This window comes from Haliotis cracherodii, unplaced genomic scaffold, assembly GCF_022045235.1.
Source record: "Haliotis cracherodii isolate W230 unplaced genomic scaffold, xgHalCrac1.p SCAF_3, whole genome shotgun sequence".
Taxonomy (NCBI): domain Eukaryota; kingdom Metazoa; phylum Mollusca; class Gastropoda; order Lepetellida; family Haliotidae; genus Haliotis; species Haliotis cracherodii.
In genome coordinates, this window is record NW_027266286.1 from 32,337,069 (window position 1) to 32,362,579 (window position 25,511).

General features: G+C 40.4%; 1 protein-coding gene across 1 annotated transcript; it reads left to right on the forward strand.

Annotated features, from left to right (window-relative positions):
* Nucleotides 1–6,716: 6,716 nt before the first annotated feature.
* LOC139474909 (serine-rich adhesin for platelets-like) lies at nt 6,717–23,703 on the forward strand. The gene is made up of 16 exons (XM_071258102.1): nt 6,717–6,790; nt 7,127–7,184; nt 7,938–8,318; nt 9,087–9,443; nt 9,654–10,751; nt 11,186–11,629; nt 12,157–12,504; nt 12,939–13,382; nt 13,817–14,260; nt 14,695–15,138; nt 15,573–16,016; nt 16,451–16,894; nt 17,329–17,772; nt 18,183–18,218; nt 18,338–18,425; nt 21,414–23,703. Exons 1-16 carry the CDS (start codon nt 6,779–6,781, stop codon nt 21,544–21,546), a joined length of 5,619 nt encoding a protein of 1,872 aa, XP_071114203.1. The 5' UTR covers nt 6,717–6,778; the 3' UTR covers nt 21,547–23,703.
* Nucleotides 23,704–25,511: the final 1,808 nt, after the last annotated feature.

Here is a 25,511-nt window from a genome sequence, read left to right on the forward strand (position 1 = left end):
CTGATAAGCGTCTGGAATATTCGGTATGGTGCCCTCAAAACTCGTCATGTACCTAGAAAGGAAGTTTTATCGTAGGAAACTGCATAATATATATACATTTCAAACAAAACCGACAAACGAAAACACCACACTAACATGTGAAATTTTAATCTATTATTTATTTTGTCAATATTCCTTTAAAATTTATAACCCAGGATTTGCCCTGATTATGACCCTTGGGTTGTCAGAATCAATTCGGAACTTCAGGGATTTCGACAAAGTGGTAAATGTCTAAGATCTGGATTAATTAGGGATGTCCTCACATACTGTTCAACGCGGCGTTAAACTATACTCACTCACTCACCAACTCACTCAAAAGCTACACAGCACGATTGATTACACTAAACACAAATCATTGATTCCAGCCTAACTGACCATTTAACCTTTGAATCATCAGGCCAGTGCGCACACGTTGAATGCCCATTCAACCTTGAATCATCAGGCGTTGAATGCCCTCCACCGTGCGGGTAACTCAGCAATATCGTGGGATCCTCCGTGAGATAGCATGTCCCTACTGTTCACATTACTTAATATCAGTTGTTGTCTTCTTGGACGCAATACCCCATCTACGGGAATGAATTAGTAGCAATTAACACCAATCCCACTACGTAATGCATAATTGAAGGGGTGGTTCATTCAAAATAGAATAATACGAGTTATTTCCCTTAGATTAGAAAATTTATAAATACTTGAAATCTTTTGACAGCGGTTCCTGGAGCAGTTGGTTACAAGGACACTTCTAGCAATATTCCAGCAATATCACGGCAGGGCCGACCGCTGATGGGGAGGGTGCGGGGAACCAGCATTCAATCAATAGAGTTCAAATACAGTTTGGACTCCCCATACATCCGTGCAGGTACATAGACTTACATAACATATGTTAGTCCTGCACCACGACTGTGGAATATATTTATTTTATGAAAATAAAACAATCGAAAAACGTATACAAAAGCAAGGCTAGGGGAAATTATTTTTTTAGAGTCGAGAAGGGTATTGTGTAATGTAACATTTCATAGACTAAATGTTAGTCTAAACAGAATGATGTTTACTTTGCATGAATATTTTCAATTACAATAATATCTTGAGGACGATAGCAACCCACTAAATATTTCGTGTATACTTTTATTAAATACAAACCCTCTTTTATTCTACATATTTTGTAACGGTTATATACTGTAAATGGGATCAGATATTATTCCCTCAGCGTCCGAGCAATCTTTAAATTGAATCTGAAAAAAAACAAATCAGGTATTAGATAGTTGATGTATAGATATTCGTTTTGGATGCATAATAGTTGCTACTGAATTATAAAAAAAAATACTACCGTTCCTATATAACCTTATCACAAGCACATCAATATCTAAACACACGTCCTGTAAAACTAATGAAGATTGCCAGTGTACATACATACATGCACATGCGTCTGTCTCACAGTCCACGAGCCATATTAGTAATTGCTGGTTTCTATCAAAATGTTATATAGTCAGAGATCAAGCGTTAGTCTAACGTACTCCCATACAATCCCAAGGGAAGCACACGTTGTCAGAGGAAATTTGGGGATTCACGCATGTGGAAAATACTTCATACGTGACATATTCATTCTTATCTTGAAAGCACTGATAAGGTCGAACACCAATTTTATTCACCATGTGCCCAAAACACATGAAACTAAACACACACACAATTCCTTTTATCCCCTCCACCCACAGGCCAACCCCTACTTTTATACAGAGTATTTTCTGCACAACCGATATTTTAATCAGTTTAGTTCTATATGCATATGCTCAGGTTATTTGTTTTTACTTTTGTCGTTTGATTTGTCTCTCGTTAAGATTCTGAATCAGTACCCGTGGTGACACGGGACAAGGGGACTGCACCCCACCCCACAATACTGACCTACAGACGTGTGTGTTTCGATTCTGCACCCCTAACCCTCTGAACTGATGCCGATTTATAGTGCTAGCCCACTGAGACACCATGCCGCAGTTTAACACGAATAGCCCACTCGGACAACAGTGTACATCAAGTACCATCTTTTCACGTCTATTGGTATCACGCGGCCTGTGATCGAACCACGGACCTTCCACCCTGTGAGCGGACGCTCTACCACTAGACAACGGACTTTTGAACTAATGTATTTGAACACATACCATCAACACAGAATATCAGTGTGAGGAGAACGCCGGTTTCCCGGAAAGTCGCTGGATATTTTAGAACACTTGATACCAGACCTAAGGGTGCGCTATCATACAGATATGGGAACAGAAAAAAATATCTACAAAGTGTACACATCAGGTGCGCGGGAGGCGAGAGCATTCCTTCTGCCAGGTGGCCCGACACCTGATGATAGCAGCAGGCCAAAGTCCCCTCCCAGCGTACAGCGGTGCACGTACTGGTGGGGCACGGCGACCACATGACCCACTCGACATGTTCATAAAGATTATCTATCTACATCTTTGTCCACACGAAAGGTGAAGCATTTATTAAACTCATTAACGCGGATGCCTTTTATAGCTCTTTGGTTATCTAGAACGTTGTTTAGATACACTTTGAAATTATTGCTGTTATGGTGAACGCCATTTTAGCGTCCCTTGAACTAGACTGACTGAGTATGGTTTTACGCCGCTTTCAGCAATATTCCAGCACTATCATGGCAGGGGTCACAAGAAATGGTCTTCACATATTGTACCCATGTACAATTGGACCCAGGTCTTCGGCATGACGTGCGAACGCTTTAACCACTAGGCTACCCCATCCTTGAAAAAGAACGTTAACGAGAACGATGGTAGTCATTAATTATGCGACTTCCTCTCGGTCAATGCACATACTTACACTGCCTGTCGGAATTAATATGGCCAGAGGTCATGAGCTTGTTGTACGTGTGCACAAATGTGTTCAATATATTACAATTCCTTAAATTATTTAAATTGGTACACATCACATCGACCTTCGATATTTAAATAATCATTGTTAGGACAAACCTAGGCCCCCACTCTCCACAGATACACAGCAGGTGTTCAGAAGTTTGTTTTTCTGAGTACTTAGATACGGTATCAAAAAAATGTACAATCTTTCTGGCACGTACTAGTGCTGCAGTGTTAAAAAGTTAGATAGCGGTGATGTCTGGTAAGACAGACGTGACCATTAGTTAAACTTCACAGATAATGACAACTGAGCAAATTCTCGTTCCCACTCCTGACCAATCGTCAAACGTGCATCTTGGTCTGGTTATTTGAAAATATCCATTGGTCATTGAAAACATATAGGTGTTTCAATAGTTCCCCGTGGAGGTACATGGGCAGACTTTGCCCCTAGTTCCCTATGTTTGTCATAAGCGCCAGCTACACGTAAAACTTGGATTGGATGTTGACGTGGCTGTTGACGTGGCTGTTGACTTGGCTTTCACAGATAAGATTTTTCCTTATCTGGTCCATTATCGCAAACTGGCTTCTCAATAAAAGGAAAACAAAAATTCATTTTTCAAAAGAAAACCTTTCACTCGAGTATACTTTTCAAAACAATTATACCGTAATCTCCATAATTTTGGTGCTGGAAAAACCCATATTTGACAAAAGAATTCAAGGTACTGGCCAAGCTGCTATTTACTCCTCTCTTAAAGTATAATAATTTGTGGGTAATGTACACAGCAGTGAAATGAAAATGCCACATAAATAGAAAGTTTTAAAACAAACAGAGTTGACAAGCGACATGTTATGAATAGTAAAGTTTTCTGAATGTCTATCATTAAATCTTGATTAAAAAGAATAGTAAGTAAAATTAATCTGTCCTTGAAATTTGAATGTAATGTACTTCCTCTCAAGTACCTCAGCAATTGAGAAATGTAGACGCCATCAGCAGTAGCCGATGGTATTCTGCTCGCACAATTTGAAAATCGAAACCATCACTTTTGTCATACAGCTTCATACAGAATGAGGGTTCTATCTTTTTAAGTTTCTATGTAGATGGGACACTGAAAATGGTTTCTCAGTTTTATCTTTCATTTCCATCTCTGGTGGGCAGATGAAGTAAAGATGGGTTTTCATGTTGGCGTTGTTGATAGATATGAGGCCATCTGTATGTCTGATAGGTCGCGATAAAAGTCAAAGCCTCAAGGGTTTCATATTCATGACACGACTGCACGTGCAAACTGAAAGTACAGAGACGGGTATTTTATTACATGGGCTCAGCATATCATGAAACTATGTATGACTTGGCAGACTCTGTATAGTGGGTTGTAATCAATTGTTCACGGCACTTTAGAAACATTAAAAATATGTGTTTTCGAAGACATCTCCCCCCATATCATATGCTGGCATTGGCAAGTACTACAATTGGTTTACATCAACCCCTATCTTCATATATACACAATGATTACAGAATACAATACATCCAACGGAAATATTCCTGAAGTCAAGGTTGGTTTGTAGATATGAACTTGTTTATTCTTGTGATGTCATGGGGATATTTATTACTTAATTACTATCTTGTGTACAGTAGTTTTTGAAAGTACAGGTGTGAGTCATCTTTGTGGAAAATCCTCATTAACGTGTGAGGTGTATCTAACGCCGTTTACGCAGCATTTCAGTTACAAATACTCACCTCGTTCGTTCAATCGCTTGTTTAAATTTAATTTGACGCATAGCAGAAAAAATGACAAAAAAGATGACGGTGTGGAAAACTTAAGATGAAAGGGAATCGATGCGCACTGTGGGAACATTGTGATGACGTTGTAAACTGATATGACTATTTTAGGCAATAGAGTGACGGAGGGGAGATGATCGTGGGTATTATTATGATGATTGACGTCCTCAAACCCGGAGGAAAGCAACAGACAGGTTCTAGGGTCTCTAAAGCATAAACGGTTTCCATAAACGACAACTGTATACTGAACCGTAAAAGAAACATTACCATGGAAAGATATGTGAGAAACCTTATTTGTCCAAACACTGTAAACATACTTTGAGACATATTAAAAGGATGAAACTTAGCAAAACTGATCATCAAGGTTGAAATTAAAGTGTCAAATAGTTTTAAAGTGAAACGCAACACTAGTCTCTGAGAAAATGGCGTCACAAGCCAGTATTCCGTGTGTCCGCCATGTGCAGTGATGACTGCCGTGCAACGTCGATACATGGAATGGATGAGACGGTTCAGGATAACGCCCGAGCCCACACGCAGTGTGGACGTTATCATGCTGAAACTCGTGGTTGCGGCGACGTGCAAAATGAGGTATGGCGTATGGTCTCCAGACTTGATCAATGTACCGAGCTGCTGTGACACCATTGCCTCTCCCTGGACCGATGTTCTGGAAGAACACAGGGACGTTCCTCTGTGCAAGACCAATACCACCCCACACCATGATGCTCGGACCACCCCACGAGTCTCCCTCAACAACACAAGCATCCGAAAAACGTTCCCCATGGCGTCTCTGCAATCTGCTGTTGAGATGCAGTAACGGCTCTTGTCTGACTGCTGGTGCCGCCAATGTTGGTGCTGTGTTGCCCACTGTAGACGGTCCCGGCGATAGTGTGGTGTCAATGGGGCCTGTGACAGTGGAGTCAATCGTCGACGCACGGTGAACGCACTGATGTGTCGCGGGTGTGTCCCAATGGTCTGTCGAGCAGTTCCTGCAGCAGTAACAAAGCGATCTTGAAGATGCTGTTGCACTATCTGACGATCCTGACGTCGGGTGGTGACCTTTGGTCTTCCAATACGTGGTATACGCTCAATACGCTCATCAGTAGTGATGGTGGTCTGGTACCTGGTAGCCTGTATATGGTCCTTACGTGGACTTGAAATGCATTGGCTACTTGCCGGACGGTTTGTCCTGCTTGCAATCGTCCAAGTGCTTGGTGTCGCTGATTTCTTGTCAATCTTGGCACATAAACGAATGAATGTTATCCGATCTGGATGGATTTTTATAGGGCAAGAAATGAGGGAAAACATGTGCATTTCAATTTCCAAGGAACCCACGTGCATCGGGTTAGCATGGCCGTTGCCGTGTTGCGTTTGGGCAATCGGTTTTATTGTCATCTCCTTTGTTTTTTTATCATCCAATTTCATTTTTCCGGACAAGGTAATGTTAAATTTTAGAAATTTTGACGAACATTACCCAGATATTTAAATGACAACTTTTCATGCAATGTTACTTTGGGTGACGTTTCTTTTGCGGTTCGGTATATATAACCGATAGATTGGTATTATGCAGAGTTACGGAGTCTTGCGGAACATATGCGTCAAGGTAACTTTCTACACATACTATGTAAGCATTTTTCAACTTATTTCAATTGAACGTTTATGAACGGTTTTACCTTCGATGGTATTTGAATTATTTGGAATATTGACAATATCTACGAGTGAGAGTGACTGAGCGAGTGAGAGTGAAGGAAAGAGGGAAGAAGCATGGACGACTCAAATTGTACGCATAGAATAGAGTCCTCCCCTTATGCCCTTGTAGACGCTACCATATCACCAACAGATACAAGTAACCATTAGCCTAGCAATCGGATATTAAATCTTGTAAAAATCATATGAAACAAACATTTCTGCTCATTTTTAGATGTGCCATGTGTTCGCTTCAAACATGATAATTGTTACTCTATTTCTATGAATAATACATAGCTTGTCACTTGAATATGTTTTTATCACACCTTCGATAAGCTATCAGGCGTGGGTGGGATGAAGCAGCTGCTGTGATGTATTTCAACTGCTGCATTAGTCCTGCAAGCAAGCAATCTGCATGTGTGTGAAGGTGAGAAACACAATATAATGAAATTCATTAATATCTGATACTAGTCTACTCTTTCAAGAATAATTATATAGACATATACATCGGGGGAAAGTGGAGGTTAGCTTATACGAGCATTTAACACGTTTATAAGTCACCGATATCTTACACCATGAACCGGGCTATACGGTTATAAATAGATACGTGGAATGTCAACAAACTGACACGTATATTCATGTTCATATCTACTCCCACTGAAGCAGTCTTTCTGTTAACAAGTCTATGCTTTTTCAGCCTTATTTTAACTTATATTGACATCAGAGTATGCAATGAATTAATTTTACTTTATCTTGTCTACAGGCGCCATTATCAACCCGGGACATGTCTCCATTATTCTTCATTTTGTCATTATTACAATGTAAGTGAGATATTTTCCATTTTGTTATCCATAGTGAGCCGACACAAGCCATTAAACTGCAACATGAGAACTTGATCCATAAAATCTGAGTGAGCGAGTGAGTTGGGTTTTTCACGTCGCTTTTAACAGTATTCCAGTTTTATCGTGGCGTGTCAGTTTAATGTGGGAGGAAAGCCCGAAGTGATATGATGCAGGTCTCAGACGTTTACCACTTCGGTGAAACCCACGAGCACGGGTATGGTGCTAACAAACCTAGAAAGATAATCGGGGCGAACCGGGATTCAAACCAACAATCATAGGTTTCTGGCGTGCCCAAGAGACGCAACTCTGCACATCGAATCGCGACGCCTTAGACGACAGGGCCACCCGTGTCCCCCATCTTCCCCGTTAGTATCAATATCAGGTCATCTGAACAAATCGAAAAACTACAGTGGATGATAGCTTGAACAGCGATCCACGCCATCAGGTACAATTGTACTCCTTGATCTGGACACGTTTTACGCGTTTTGGTTTCAGTAAATACTGTATAAGAACGGGTTATTGGGGGTCTTTTCTCCCACAGAATCGGCCGGATAAAACTATTTTGATGTAATAATTACTCGCTAATATATAAGTATTGGTGCAAAGTGACAAAACCCTTGTCATAATCATTAGAAAGTTCTGCTACAAGCAGAGTCCAGTGTACGATTCCCACCATGTCATAAGCATGTGTATGGAACACAGTCAGCAATCACCATCGTCTTTGTCTTACAGGTTTATATCTTCTACACGGACTAAACCATACGGCCTGCTACAATTCCGAGTTAATCATTGATTCCCCTCTTTGTGGAAATAGTGGGAATCTTGCACCGAAGAAGTTCCTGCTTGGACAATTGTCCCCAAATAGCACATGTCGCACAAGACTAAGCGGACAACGGGACTATCATATTGTCCGTGACTGTTGCAAGTTCCACGGCGGGGATACCGTCATCGAGGAGGTGTGTATTCCAGGACAGAAAATGCGGTTGTCAAGTCCCCTGTCTCACATGGCAAGGTACTGTAGTCGTGGACATCGCTGTGATTCCGGGAAGCGGTTGACGAGCAAGGAACTGCATTCAGGGGACTATGTGTCTCTGGAATATGACTGTGTACATGGCAAGTAGAAATTAAGTAATATTTCTTATGAAACGCACGTATCTATGGTACGCGACAAATTGAAAGAAAATGTACTGTGAAAATTGAACTGTGCGTCGTCGCTCTTTTACAAATAAATGTGTTTGTCTTTGTTAGGAACATTATTGTGCACATTATCACATCGATAAAAAAACACCAGAGCCTGATAATAACCAGTTCCGATTATCCGCCGAACCACAATCCATTAGGCGTAAAATAACTGAAAATTATATGAATTGATCACGGAAAATCAGCGATGACACCAAGTGTTAGCGAATAGAGAAAGCATGCCCTGCCCTTCCGGTAGCACCGCCACTCACAATGAGTTTCATAACAAAGTAAGTGTTTGTTGCGTGACGTCACACAGCAGTACTCCCGTGAACAAACAAGACAATCAAGTAATCCATGGACCAGTATTACGATAGCACATCCACTGATATTGTGAAGCCAAAATCTACGTTAATTTTAAATCTGCTGCACACAAACAGATATTCTGCTGCTTCTTAAGAAAGAAAAACCGTTTGGTTTGCATGGGACAGCAGCTCCTGCGCTGAACATCCGTGATTTATATGGTTAGCCTGAACACAGCCATGGCATAGAGCAGTCCTGTGCATTTGTGTCACTGTCGGTTTTTTTAAAGTGCAGGTGTGGGCAATTGAACTGTGAGAATATTTCCTTGGCGCCGGACTACTGCATGTTTCATTAACAACCTTTTCATCACTATTTATTTCATTCTTTCTTCTTTTTCAGTAAAAGAAGAAATCCATTTCAATTCCGATGAGGTGCTTAATGGAAGAAAGGTTTACCTGATAAGCGATCAGAAGGATGGAAGTGTCCGAGATGCTAACTGTGCTGCCTACAAAACAAATCCCCGGTCATCCATCATCGTCACTCTCGTAGACAACATTGTTTCCTCGGGAGCGTGTACCGTCTCCTTCGCTAGTTCAATGTCTGGGAGTACAAATATTAATTGTGCCAAAACAGAGATTGTGAATGGTTGCAATAACGTGCTGTATAGCAGCAACACCAGCAGGGTAGATATTAATCTGACCATGACAGTTATTGCTGACGGCAGTGATCGCCAGTTTTTGTGGATGGTTGTTACAGGTAGGCATGATTAATCTTATTGTTATGAATTCTCAATATGAAATTGTTTTTATTCACATGTAAACCAACTGTTATTGTTTATGTTGATAAGGTTTACCGTAGGTTTTACATTTAGTTTGACTACCAAAACCTGACAAATCTTTTTTTCTTCTCAACTACATTCATGAAATATAAGTCAGAGGCATGATCCCTCACCTGCGTCTTTTGTAGCTTCTGATGGAGGTAACCTGACAGTTGCTTGTGGGAAGAAGATACCACCAGATGATTACACAACAGCCTCAGCAACACAGTCCACAAGAAGCCGCCTGACGACTCAAAAGAGTTCACCTAATTACACGACTACGTCTTACTCAAAATCGACATCAGATTATCCTGCTACTATCAGGGCAACAAATAGCAGTGGGATTTCAAAATCATCGACTGTGTCCATCTCCGCTATAGCTACTGGGTTAACGATTCCACATTCAATCTCAGGGTCTGGAGGAAGCACGAAAATACATTTGAGCAAAACCAACTCCATGTCTCATTCATCTACTGGCTTTAAATTGACCAGGTCTTCCTCACCTTTACTCACAACGTTTGGTAGAATACAGGCTTCAAGTACAACATCAACCTCATTATCTACAAACATGCCATCTTCACTTCCACCAACGTCTTCGCAATCACATTCAACAACAGAAACAGTTTCCCCTTCCCTGACACATTCGACCACAGGAGGACGACTACAGTCTTCCAGACACACATCATACTCGACTCGTCCCACTCAAGGGCAATCTTTATCTTCGTTTAAAGCGTTATCGTCTTCAAACATTACACTATTTCGTCTCATAAAAACAACAAAACCATCTTTACATCCACTGACAGTGTCGATCGCGGGAGGCCCTGAAACTGCCCAGATATCGACAACGTCAACGAGTGGAAGATTAAGGTCTACAAACATCATATCATTCTCACCAGTAGACATAGAAGGAAAAGGCTCATCTTCCCCAACTGTGTCAACGATTGGAAGGATGCAGTCCTCCAAAGCCACATCCGTTTCCTCGGAAACCGGACAGGAAACATCCCCATCCGCAACAACGCCTATGCCATCAACACAGGGTGGAATACAGCACTCGACAACCACATCTTCATCTTCCATCACTGACAACGGCAAGCCCTCCAACATCTCTACTCACACTTCAGCAAGCCAACACATGCTAACAGCTTTAATGTTCGGTGCATCAACCTCAACAAAATCTTGGCAAAGATTGTCGTCAACTACAGTGACATCCAAGCCACCACCTGTTGATGAAACAACACCGGATACAAGTAGGTAATATACATAACATATGATGGGAAAATGAAACAAAGATTGGATTGCCGTTGTGCTTGCTATTATGCCCTTGTTTAACATCCCAGAGAATGAATGAAGAATGATTTTGACATTTGTGGGAAGACCGTTCATACTGTATCGAAAAAAATAGTTATAATGATTGTATAGTTTTTGGAATGACAGATTCGTACTGACTATAGAACGTACCATTGCACAACACATGTATTTCGTCTTCAGTGTCATTAATATATGTTTACCCCAAACACTTATTGCATGAATTATAATTAACTTTGTATCATTTCCCTATCGCAAAGATAATGTGCAAGGTATATATTGCTGAATCATACTGAATAGTATCACCAATCGTCTGCAAACGTTACACTATTTCGTCTCATAAAAACAACAAAACCATCTTTACATCCACTGACAGTGTCGATCGCGGGAGGCCCTGAAACTGCCCAGATATCGACAACGTCAACGAGTGGAAGATTAAGGTTTACAAACATCACATCATTCTCACCAGTAGACATAGAAGGAAAAGGCTCATCTTCCCCAACTGTGTCAACGATTGGAAGGATGCAGTCCTCCAAAGCCACATCCGTTTCCTCGGAAACCGGACAGGAAACATCCCCATCCGCAACAACGCCTATGCCATCAACACAGGGTGGAATACGGCACTCGACAACCACATCTTCATCTTCCTTCACTGACAACGGCAAGCCCTCCAACATCTCTACTCACACTTCAGCAACCCAACCCATGTTAACAGCTTTAATGTTCGGTGCATCAACCTCAACAAAATCTTGGCAAAGATTGTCGTCAACTACAGTGACATCCAAGCCACCACCTGTTGATGAAACAACACCGGATACAAGTAGGTAATATACATAACATATTATGGGAAAATAAAACAAAGATTGGATTGCCGTTGTGCTTGCTATTATGCCCTTGTTTAACATCCCAGAGAATGAATGAAGAATGATTTTGACATTTGTGGGAAGACCGTTCATACTGTATCGAAAAAAATAGTTATAATGATTGTATAGTTTTTGGAATGACAGATTCGTACTGACTATAGAACGTACCATTGCACAACACATGTATTTCGTCTTCAGTGTCATTAATATATGTTTACCCCAAACACTTATTGCATGTATTATAATTAACTTTGTATCATTTCCCTATCGCAAAGATAATGTGCAAGGTATATATTGCTGAATCATACTGAACAGTATCACCAATCGTCTGCAAACGTTACACTATTTCGTCTCATAAAAACAACAAAACCATCTTAACATCCACTGACAGTGTCGATCGCGGGAGGCCCTGAAACTGCCCATACATCGACAACGTCAACGAGTGGAAGATTAAGGTTTACAAACATCACATCATTCTCACCAGTAGACATAGAAGGAAAAGGCTCATCTTCCCCAACTGTGTCAACGATTGGAAGGATGCAGTCCTCCAAAGCCACATCCGTTTCCTCGGAAACCGGACAGGAAACATCCCCATCCGCAACAACGCCTATGCCATCAACACAGGGTGGAATACGGCACTCGACAACCACATCATCTTCCATCACTGACAACGGCAAGCCCTCCAACATCTCTACTCACACTTCAGCAACCCAACCCATGTTAACAGCTTTAATGTTCGGTGCATCAACCTCAACAAAATCTTGGCAAAGATTGTCGTCAACTACAGTGACATCCAAGCCACCACCTGTTGATGAAACAACACCGGATACAAGTAGGTAATATACATAACATATGATGGGAAAATGAAACAAAGATTGGATTGCCGTTGTGCTTGCTATTATGCCCTTGTTTAACATCCCAGAGAATGAATGAAGAATGATTTTGACATTTGTGGGGAGACCGTTCATACTGTATCGAAAAAAATAATTATAATGATTGTATAGTTTTTGGAATGACAGATTCGTACTGACTATAGAACGTACCATTGCACAACACATGTATTTCGTCTTCAGTGTCATTAATATATGTTAACCCCAAACACTTATTGCATGTATTATAATTAACTTTGTATCATTTCCCTATCGCAAAGATAATGTGCAAGGTATATATTGCTGAATCATACTGAATAGTATCCCCAATCGTCTGCAAACGTTACACTATTTCGTCTCATAAAAACAACAAAACCATCTTTACATCCACTGACAGTGTCGATCGCGGGAGGCCCTGAAACTGCCCAGATATCGACAACGACAACGAGTGGAAGATTAAGGTCTACAAACATCATATCATTCTCACCAGTAGACACAGAAGGAAAAGGCTCATCTTCCCCAACTGTGTCAACGATTGGAAGGATGCAGTCCTCCAAAGCCACATCCGTTTCCTCGGAAACCGGACAGGAAACATCCCCATCCGCAACAACGCCTATGCCATCAACACAGGGTGGAATACAGCACTCGACAACCACATCTTCATCTTCCTTCACTGACAACGGCAAGCCCTCCAACATCTCTACTCACACTTCAGCAAGCCAACACATGCTAACAGCTTTAATGTTCGGTGCATCAACCTCAACAAAATCTTGGCAAAGATTGTCGTCAACTACAGTGACATCCAAGCCACCACCTGTTGATGAAACAACACCGGATACAAGTAGGTAATATACATAACATATGATGGGAAAATGAAACAAAGATTGGATTGCCGTTGTGCTTGCTATTATGCCCTTGTTTAACATCCCAGAGAATGAATGAAGAATGATTTTGACATTTGTGGGAAGACCGTTCATACTGTATCGAAAAAAATAATTATAATGATTGTATAGTTTTTGGAATGACAGATTCGTACTGACTATAGAACGTACCATTGCACAACACATGTATTTCGTCTTCAGTGTCATTAATATATGTTAACCCCAAACACTTATTGCATGTATTATAATTAACTTTGTATCATTTCCCTATCGCAAAGATAATGTGCAAGGTATATATTGCTGAATCATACTGAATAGTATCCCCAATCGTCTGCAAACGTTACACTATTTCGTCTCATAAAAACAACAAAACCATCTTTACATCCACTGACAGTGTCGATCGCGGGAGGCCCTGAAACTGCCCAGATATCGACAACGTCAACGAGTGGAAGATTAAGGTTTACAAACATCACATCATTCTCACCAGTAGACATAGAAGGAAAAGGCTCATCTTCCCCAACTGTGTCAACGATTGGAAGGATGCAGTCCTCCAAAGCCACATCCGTTTCCTCGGAAACCGGACAGGAAACATCCCCATCCGCAACAACGCCTATGCCATCAACACAGGGTGGAATACGGCACTCGACAACCACATCTTCATCTTCCTTCACTGACAACGGCAAGCCCTCCAACATCTCTACTCACACTTCAGCAACCCAACCCATGTTAACAGCTTTAATGTTCGGTGCATCAACCTCAACAAAATCTTGGCAAAGATTGTCGTCAACTACAGTGACATCCAAGCCACCACCTGTTGATGAAACAACACCGGATACAAGTAGGTAATATACATAACATATGATGGGAAAATAAAACAAAGATTGGATTGCCGTTGTGCTTGCTATTATGCCCTTGTTTAACATCCCAGAGAATGAATGAAGAATGATTTTGACATTTGTGGGAAGACCGTTCATACTGTATCGAAAAAAATAATTATAATGATTGTATAGTTTTTGGAATGACAGATTCGTACTGACTATAGAACGTACCATTGCACAACACATGTATTTCGTCTTCAGTGTCATTAATATATGTTTACCCCAAACACTTATTGCATGTATTATAATTAACTTTGTATCATTTCCCTATCGCAAAGATAATGTGCAAGGTATATATTGCTGAATCATACTGAAAAGTATCACCAATCGTCTGCAAACGTTACACTATTTCGTCTCATAAAAACAACAAAACCATCTTAACATCCACTGACAGTGTCGATCGCGGGAGGCCCTGAAACTGCCCATACATCGACAACGTCAACGAGTGGAAGATTAAGGTTTACAAACATCACATCATTCTCACCAGTAGACATAGAAGGAAAAGGCTCATCTTCCCCAACTGTGTCAACGATTGGAAGGATGCAGTCCTCCAAAGCCACATCCGTTTCCTCGGAAACCGGACAGGAAACATCCCCATCCGCAACAACGCCTATGCCATCAACACAGGGTGGAATACGGCACTCGACAACCACATCTTCATCTTCCATCACTGACAACGGCAAGCCCTCCAACATCTCTACTCACACTTCAGCAACCCAACCCATGTTAACAGCTTTAATGTTCGGTGCATCAACCTCAACAAAATCTTGGCAAAGATTGTCGTCAACTACAGTGACATCCAAGCCACCACCTGTTGATGAAACAACACCGGATACAAGTAGGTAATATACATAACATATGATGGGAAAATGAAACAAAGATTGGATTGCCGTTGTGCTTGCTATTATGCCCTTGTTTAACATCCCAGAGAATGAATGAAGAATGATTTTGACATTTGTGGGGAGACCGTTCATACTGTATCGAAAAAAATAATTATAATGATTGTATAGTTTTTGGAATGACAGATTCGTACTGACTATAGAACGTACCATTGCACAACACATGTATTTCGTCTTCAGTGTCATTAATATATGTTAACCCCAAACACTTATTGCATGTATTATAATTAACTTTGTATCATTTCCCTATCGCAAAGATAATGTGCAAGGTATATATTGCTGAATCATACTGAATAGTATCCCCAATCGTCTGCAAACGTTACACTATTTCGTCTCATAAAAACAACAAAACCATCTTTACATCCACTGACAGTGTCGATCGCGGGAGGCCCTGAAACTGCCCAGATATCGACAACGACAACGAGTGGAAGATTAAGGTCTACAAACATCATATCATTCTCACCAGTAGACACAGAAGGAAAAGGCTCATCTTCCCCAACTGTGTCAACGATTGGAAGGATGCAGTCCTCCAAAGCCACATCCGTTTCCTCGGAAACCGGACAGGAAACATCCCCATCCGCAACAACGCCTATGCCATCAACACAGGGTGGAATACAGCACTCGACAACCACATCTTCATCTTCCTTCACTGACAACGGCAAGCCCTCCAACATCTCTACTCACACTTCAGCAAGCCAACACATGCTAACAGCTTTAATGTTCGGTGCATCAACCTCAACAAAATCTTGGCAAAGATTGTCGTCAACTACAGTGACATCCAAGCCACCACCTGTTGATGAAACAACACCGGATACAAGTAGGTAATATACATAACATACGATGGGAAAATGAAACAAAGATTGGATTGCCGTTGTGCTTGCTATTATGCCCTTGTTTAACATCCCAGAGAATGAATGAAGAATGATTTTGACATTTGTGGGAAGACCGTTCATACTGTATCGAAAAAAATAATTATAATGATTGTATAGTTTTTGGAATGACAGATTCGTACTGACTATAGAACGTACCATTGCACAACACATGTATTTCGTCTTCAGTGTCATTAATATATGTTAACCCCAAACACTTATTGCATGTATTATAATTAACTTTGTATCATTTCCCTATCGCAAAGATAATGTGCAAGGTATATATTGCTGAATCATACTGAATAGTATCCCCAATCGTCTGCAAACGTTACACTATTTCGTCTCATAAAAACAACAAAACCATCTTTACATCCACTGACAGTGTCGATCGCGGGAGGCCCTGAAACTGCCCAGATATCGACAACGACAACGAGTGGAAGATTAAGGTCTACAAACATCATATCATTCTCACCAGTAGACACAGAAGGAAAAGGCTCATCTTCCCCAACTGTGTCAACGATTGGAAGGATGCAGTCCTCCAAAGCCACATCCGTTTCCTCGGAAACCGGACAGGAAACATCCCCATCCGCAACAACGCCTATGCTATCAACACAGGGTGGAATACAGCACTCGACAACCACATCTTCATCTTCCTTCACTGACAACGGCAAGCCCTCCAACATCTCTACTCACACTTCAGCAAGCCAACACATGCTAACAGCTTTAATGTTCGGTGCATCAACCTCAACAAAATCTTGGCAAAGATTGTCGTCAACTACAGTGACATCCAAGCCACCACCTGTTGATGAAACAACACCGGATACAAGTAGGTAATATACATAACATATGATGGGAAAATGAAACAAAGATTGGATTGCCGTTGTGCTTGCTATTATGCCCTTGTTTAACATCCCAGAGAATGAATGAAGAATGATTTTGACATTTGTGGGGAGACCGTTCATACTGTATCGAAAAAAATAATTATAATGATTGTATAGTTTTTGGAATGACAGATTCGTACTGACTATAGAACGTACCATTGCACAACACATGTATTTCGTCTTCAGTGTCATTAATATATGTTAACCCCAAACACTTATTGCATGTATTATAATTAACTTTGTATCATTTCCCTATCGCAAAGATAATGTGCAAGGTATATATTGCTGAATCATACTGAATAGTATCCCCAATCGTCTGCAAACGTTACACTATTTCGTCTCATAAAAACAACAAAACCATCTTTACATCCACTGACAGTGTCGATCGCGGGAGGCCCTGAAACTGCCCAGATATCGACAACGACAACGAGTGGAAGATTAAGGTCTACAAACATCATATCATTCTCACCAGTAGACACAGAAGGAAAAGGCTCATCTTCCCCAACTGTGTCAACGATTGGAAGGATGCAGTCCTCCAAAGCCACATCCGTTTCCTCGGAAACCGGACAGGAAACATCCCCATCCGCAACAACGCCTATGCTATCAACACAGGGTGGAATACAGCACTCGACAACCACATCTTCATCTTCCTTCACTGACAACGGCAAGCCCTCCAACATCTCTACTCACACTTCAGCAAGCCAACACATGCTAACAGCTTTAATGTTCGGTGCATCAACCTCAACAAAATCTTGGCAAAGATTGTCGTCAACTACAGTGACATCCAAGCCACCACCTGTTGATGAAACAACACCGGATACAAGTAGGTAATATACATAACATATGATGGGAAAATGAAACAAAGATTGGATTGCCGTTGTGCTTGCTATTATGCCCTTGTTTAACATCCCAGAGAATGAATGAAGAATGATTTTGACATTTGTGGGAAGACCGTTCATACTGTATCGAAAAAAATAATTATAATGATTGTATAGTTTTTGGAATGACAGATTCGTACTGACTATAGAACGTACCATTGTACAACACATGTATTTCGTCTTCAGTGTCATTAATATATGTTTACCCCAAACACTTATTGCATGAATTATAATTAACTTTGTATCATTTCCCTATCGCAAAGATAATGTGCAAGGTTTGTATTGCTGAATCATACTGAATAGTATCATCAAACATAAGAACATACATAGTAAATCATTTGCCGTTTCCTTCCAGGTAAATCAGACAACACTGATGACAAGGTTGCCTTTAGTAAGTATACTTACAAAGAATATTGAATGTTATCGGCAGTTGTGTTTCATGTGTTGACGGGGATGAATATAGTAAACTACATGGGAGCTAAACGCCTAAGACAATTCCTTCCGTTCCAGTACTGGAGGTAATCACAAGCTTGACGGGAGCAGCCCTCCTCCTTCTGATGGTGATCACTACAGCAATGTGCTTGTGCTACAACAAAAGGTATTATATATCTTGTGAGAGAGTATTTATTGCCCATTGTAAGATCGTGGATCCTCAATCAATAATGAGCTGCAATATTAATTTACGAATTGTGTGTAGGTCCATTTCCTTGTACGAGAGTAACAAATGATTTCAACAGCATTAAGAATTATAAAATATGTCTGTTGCTTGTACATTGAATGCGACTTTAATAAGGTTTACAAACATATACGTTAATGCGATGCATTATCCTACTTACATCTCTGATAACCATGCTGAAATCACAGCGTACCAAGCTGAGAGTCGTGCAGCCATAGAATAGCAGTTCTGTCTGACACGTTAGTTGCAGCGTTAAAGTGAACGTATCATGAAAAACAGCAATAGATTTTTCGTACACCATTATGTAGGCAGTATAATGTACAATACGATTGCCTAGGAACAAAGTGTAAAAACATCAAGTTACCGCTGTTGCGCGTAATTTAAAATACGATTTGTGTGGTCTCTATTTGTAAGAACCCAAACTATGGAATAATTGCCCTTACAACAGCAAGTATAAAGTGTCAAAACAAAACCAATGCAGCACTGCGACATGTTGGCCATTTGTCGCAATGTCGCGTTGACACATTGTCGCGCTTTGAATCATATTGTTTTTACTTAACAAAAGGGCGACAATGCGACAATGTGACATTTTTCAAGGTCAAAATATGTCGCATTGTCGCTCTTTGGTAAAATAAAAATAATATTATTCAACTCGAAAAATGGTCAAAATGTCGCGTTGTCGCACTGTCGCTCTTTTGTTAATTTTGACACTTTTTACTTGTTTATGTAAAGGCAACAATGCGACAACGCGACAGTGTCCCTTCTTGGATTCCATACAAAAGGAGGCGTGGTTTACTTAGCCTGCAGGTTAATTGGGTATAACCACCAGCCGGGTACAGAATATACCTATTCGTTTCATTAGTCGTTGGGATATATATACTCTTCCAAAAAAAAGAAACTATACATGCATAACTTTGATGATCCTGGACCTGATCGCTTTTGCATGGCAGAATTTGTTTTCTTAAGTAATCGTTAAATTTCATTAAATTTTCGAGTAAGCATGCAGATTGCCGAAACGTAATGTTGTGACGTCGCAACGGAGCAATTCGCCAAAACGCAGCTGCAATGCCATAAAACTGCATCATGCAAATTTCTGAACTGTCGTGACAATACCTGTCAGCAGCCTCACAAGTACCCAGACTACGTCTAATATCGGATCAGACTGTTCGAAACTGTCACAGAGTTTCTGCGTCAGAACAACGTGCCTGCGCTACCCTGGCCTGTCCGCTCGCCAGACTTGTCCCTTATTGAACATTTATGGGACATGCTGGATCGTTGGGTCCGTCAACGTCAACCACCGCCACAGACACTTCAGGAATTGTTTGTGGCGCTTGAGCAGGATTGGCAGAACATCCCCCGGAGTGTTATTCGGACTTCGCTGCCAAGAGGTGATAGCAGCTCGAGGAAGCCATAATCGTTACTTTCCACCTACCCCGGACGTCTTTGCGCCTGTATTTGTTACATGCATATTGTACAGCAACAATTAACCTATAAGTACCACTAGTTACACTATTTATGAAATCTAAACTCGAAAAATAAACCCAGTTGCAATCCTGATGTATAGTTTCTTTTTTTAAGAGTATATAATATAATAATTGAATGGATTTCACATATGTCAAGAGTATGGCTAGTGGTGGCGTGTCAAGTAACCTTGGTTTAACGTGAATTATAATTTTCACGTAAAATATTTACTTTGCAATTTTAGGGGCGCGGGTTCCAAAACAAAACAAATGAGATGAGTACCGTAACGCGAAGAATAAACGCATTTAAAGAAATAGCAAGTTTCGCAAATCGTTTTCTCACCGAATATTGAACTCAGTTTGTGATATGAATTGCCTTTGTCACATATCTGTTGTGGGGATCAATTTTGGAAGTAATTTCCTCCAACAAGACCTTATATGGAGCCTCTGTATACAAAGGCTCCGCCTCCGCTGTATTTTCGTGTCAGGATTTTAAAGTGATAGACAGGATAAAAGGACAAATAAACCTTATTTACGCGCCTCGATGTTTTGAATACGACATTAACATTAACAATGTTACGATCTATCCATACCTGCAAAAGTTGTATATACCCAAGAGACTTGCACTCTAAAATTCCATTATGTCCGGTTTATCGTTAGACCGTAAGTACAGTCAAGCCTCGTTAATCCGACACTCGTTAATCCGACAATCGGCTTTATCCGACACTAATGATGGGAACCGATTAAATCAGTGCTATTTAGACCCACTAATCCGACAGTGTCGCACTCCGACTCCGACACACTTAATTTGCAACGAATTACCAAAATCTCTCATATAACAACGGCTCCAGAGATAAACTTGCTTAACAATAAACAATTAATGCTTTAAATAAAGAAAACAGTATTAATCACATGCTTGGATTACCTCAATCTCATTGAAATCAGATACAAGTTCTCGCTGTCGCCGAGGATATCCCATTACAGCTTTTCGCTAACTATGACCTGCCAATGAAATGACCAACAGGAAGTCAACGTTAGCCACTTAGAAAGCAGCTCTCCTAAGCTTTGCGGTTCCAGTATCAAACTTGCGACTGCCATTCCAGACTATGCTTTTTAAAGTATTTTGAATAAGTCATACAGTCCGTAACAGTTGTGTCGAGCTTTAGAGGTTGCATGATTAGAAAACATATTCCACTAACAATGTAACATAACAATATGAACATTTCATTTTTATTTTTTATTACGTGTTTGTATCGTTATCTATCGTGTAGTTGTTCGATTTTCTATCACGAACGTCGATACTACTTAAATTCGTTTATCCGACATACTCGTGAATCCGACATAATCGTATGCATCAACCATGTCGGATAAACGGGACTTGACTGTATAAGAATCAGTTAGACAGGTCAACTCATTTTGAGTTTAATATCAATGCCTTGTACTGTTGCAGGATGCACGAGCTGCAACGGAATTCTCGAAAAAGGAATAAACTGTCAGGAACCAACGTATCTGCATTGGAATTAAAGAGAAACTCTGTTGTATCATTAGAATCTGGATATGATTCCATTTCAGCGTTGCGCTGACGTGGCTGTTCAGTTCATATGACAATTTATCTAACCTCCCGCATGTGTAGTCAGCTTGTAGTGTTGCCTAACAGAAATAAACGCTGTCTTGGGAGATATATCAGTTATCAGACATCACCACTTTTCGTAAACCCAAAGAAGAAAACTAAAAATGTCTGGAACGTATAAACTTGCCCCGCATGTAACTATCATTAAGTCACACTGTTCATTGTGATGTAGAATGTAAGACCTCGCCGTCGGATATTGCAAAGCGCCAAATTTAAGTTCTGTTGTTGCTCAAAATTGACATACACTCTCCCATTCCATTGTTTTCTGCTGAATATGCTTTGAATATTGTAGTAATTGCAACTTTGCAATGTGTCACCTGTACTAGTACATACTTATTCAAAATGACAACCGCCAATGACTGAGAAATTAGCTGCTTCATTCAGAAGTTGTTATTTCGATTTGAAACCTGAGTACCTGTATTTTCCAAGCTGTGATAGAAAATGTTTTATCGTGATGGTTTCTATTTGTTCTCCATGCGACTGTGCGAGCTTGTTAGATCACGATAATAGCCAACGTGCATGTTGATTATATACTTGTGCAGTGTGTCATTCAGTGTCTTTCTGTAATCAAAATAACATGTTTTACCGGTACGCGATGGAACAAAGGGAAACTATACAACCTCCGGCAAAGATGTACATCCAACACTTTAGACGATCAATTGTAAGAGACACATAAGTATTCATGTACCCAGAAAAGTGATGATGTTTGATTTCATTTTTATGCTCACATGTAACAAATTGTGGTCAAATCAGAAAAATAGAAATGACCAGGAAATGCCCAGACTAGCCATCATTGCATCTGTTCTTACATGCTATTGCTTGCAGAAGGCTAAAAGCTGCGTAAAACCATACGCGCTCTCTCACCTGTTATTGTAATTGGGTTTTATGAAGGCGTTATCATGATAATTTCAAACATTATGTTATAACAACAATAGTACTGAAGAATGTAATACGTATACGAAAGTGTTCGTGGGATCGATCCTTTGATTCTTTGGAGTATCGGCTGTGATGTAGAATATCTGAATACAATCTTACAGTTTCCATCCCATCTTCAAATGCCTCTCCTCCCACCCAGAACCGAACATGTGTTTTTTTAACAGCACTGTCGGTCTTAAACCAGAGAAGATCACTGGGGAGCAAGTGGCGAACTAAAACACGCCAAGTAAATATAAAACAATAACGTATAGTATGCAAGGTCTTCGGATTTTGACATTGCACCTTTCGCACATCCCTAGCACCAGGACCAAACAAGAACGGTTTTTCCATGGTCCGGGCAAATTAGCTCGCCTACTTGGGGTGTATGTTCAAATCATTTTTATATATATATTCGGAAATCAATAAGACAAAAGTCGCATGATCACACGGGGAAAGTGAACGTACTGACGAAAGCGAATCGCCGATGATCTCGTGTAATGTTTTCAGTTGAGTCCAGATTCACTCTGACCTTTCTGTATAGGCATGGACGTGTCTGGAACGTCAACATCAACGCAAGACAACACGACGAATTTAGGGGTGGGTCTGAACGATATGTACGATAGCGCTCGTGCTCACCGTGCATGTATCGTAACTATCTCCAGTAGCATAACGTCATCAGACTTAAATGAACAGCAATGAAAACTTTTCCCATTTAGCACATCTGGGCTATGATCGGGAGAACAGCACCCAGAAATCAAAGGCTATCCGCTACGTAAGCCCAAATGGGCCATGCGTTGCTAGAGGAGTCGGAAGGACTCCCTCAAATTGTCATTGTCAAATTATCCATTGCCCCCTCAGATAAGGAAGCAGTGATTTAAATGCACACACATATCATAGACATATTCATGAGTCTACTACCTGCTCCTGTGGATATCATTATGAGGATCCTACACATTACTTCCTTTCATGTCGCAACTACTGCAATCTTCGGAACAATATGTACTACTATATAAAGGGATATGACATGCATTCAGTATTATATGGAAATGCTACAACATCTACTGATACTAACCTTACTATTGTACAATCTGTCCATTTGATCATTGCAAAATTGCAACAGTAGGCACAATCAATCTAAATTTATTATTTTATGTACAGCTTACTCTTATTAATTGTTAAATGTTCTTTGTAGGGAGAGGTGTTTAAATAGGTTGAACCTGTTCACCAATCCCATTCCTTTTTCTTGGAAATAAATATTGTTTAAATCAAATTGCCATTTGGAGATTAATTCGGACCATGACACACGTATATACTAATGTTTGATCAATCGTCGGGGCATGATCCATCATTAATTATAGTTGACCACACACCCTTGTCGTCTTTCTTGGTTCTTTGCATCCTTACAAAATACCGCCAACATGTTCTGTTAATAGTCCTTCCCTGTTCTTGGGGCGGTCGGGTAGCCTTGTGGTTAAAACGTTCGCTCGTCATGCCGAAGACCCGTGTTCGATTCCCGATATGGGTACAATATGTGAACCCATTTCTGGTGTCCCCCGCAGTTATTTTGCTGGAATATTGCTAAAAGCGGCGTAAAACCATACTCACTCACTCCTCTGTACTCCTTTGTAATTCACTCATAGTTTACCCTACTGTATTTTGAGAGAACGTAACCCGAAAGAAAAGGCGTATTATAGTACCACGGAACAACAGAGCAAATATCAAATGACAAGAGGAGAGGATTGTCAGAGGGCTATTAACGACAGCTTGACTATTCCGGAGGAATTACCTGATATTTTGTGAACATTAAGACCTCGAAATGCAGGTCCGATATGATGGGAAACCTTTGACAAGTACAGGTTTTTATAGTTAGTATCATATTTAGAGACACAAAGTATAATTTATAACTATTCATATTGCGATACGATATTTAGGCCTAATGTGGTAATATGTACAAGCTTAACGAAATATCTTAACACATATCAAACAATGATGTTAAACTATCTGGATGTTTATGTAAATCAGAGGCTTAGTTATTATGGAATACCAAATATTTTCTTTAACTACCATATCAACTTTTGAATCTCCTATAACCGATTCGATATTATCCAAGTTAAGAAAAAAGGGTAAACTTTATGACAGACACCGATCGAATATCTCTTGCCTGTTGAATACCGAATCTAATTATTTTGCGGCAACGATGGACAGAAGACTGGCTTACTCCGCGAGCCAAGCCCAAAGATAGGAAAGGGAACGTGCATCTTTTAACCCGAGACATTAACCGATAATCGACATGATCATTGACTGTTGTTGCTCTTTGCTAACTCAATCCATTTCTCACCGCATGTAATCCAATATGTGCAATTGTTATAACATCGGGTATTACTTTATTAATTTTACTTTAATGGGAAACTGTATGAGTTTGTAGACTATTGTTTTACAGTGCAGAGTGAGGCCGATGTCCGACGTACAGAAAGTCGCCATATCTCACGTACAGGCATCTGCTTGTGGGGTGACAGGAACCGAGGCCACAGTGACAACAGATTAAAAAAACAAGGAAGACAAACTCAAGCCACAAGACACTTTTCAATGTCACGATCAATTCCAAAATGGAAGTTTGGAAATGTTTTGAGTTCACAAAAAGTTAGAAAAATAATGTGGTGAATAAAGTTTAACTGTAGCATGAGTGCTCCAGACATTCTATACACTGTCCCTAACTGCAGGGATATATAACAAAAGAATATCCAGGGCGCCGGGACATGTACATGCGCTTACTCCGGGAAAGGAAGACCCTTACAAGACAAAGTGGCATTGGAGGTATACAGACTGCCGTTATTTAGCTTGAATATAACTGACTGACAAACTATTGCCTCCCCTCTTCGTGTCAGGATTCGCTGACAATTGGTTCATGCCACTGATACTTGATTGGTCAGCATCATACCCATGCTCGTAGGATTTTACAAATGTGAAACGTCTTTGACCTGTATTATATCTGGCTTTTAATTC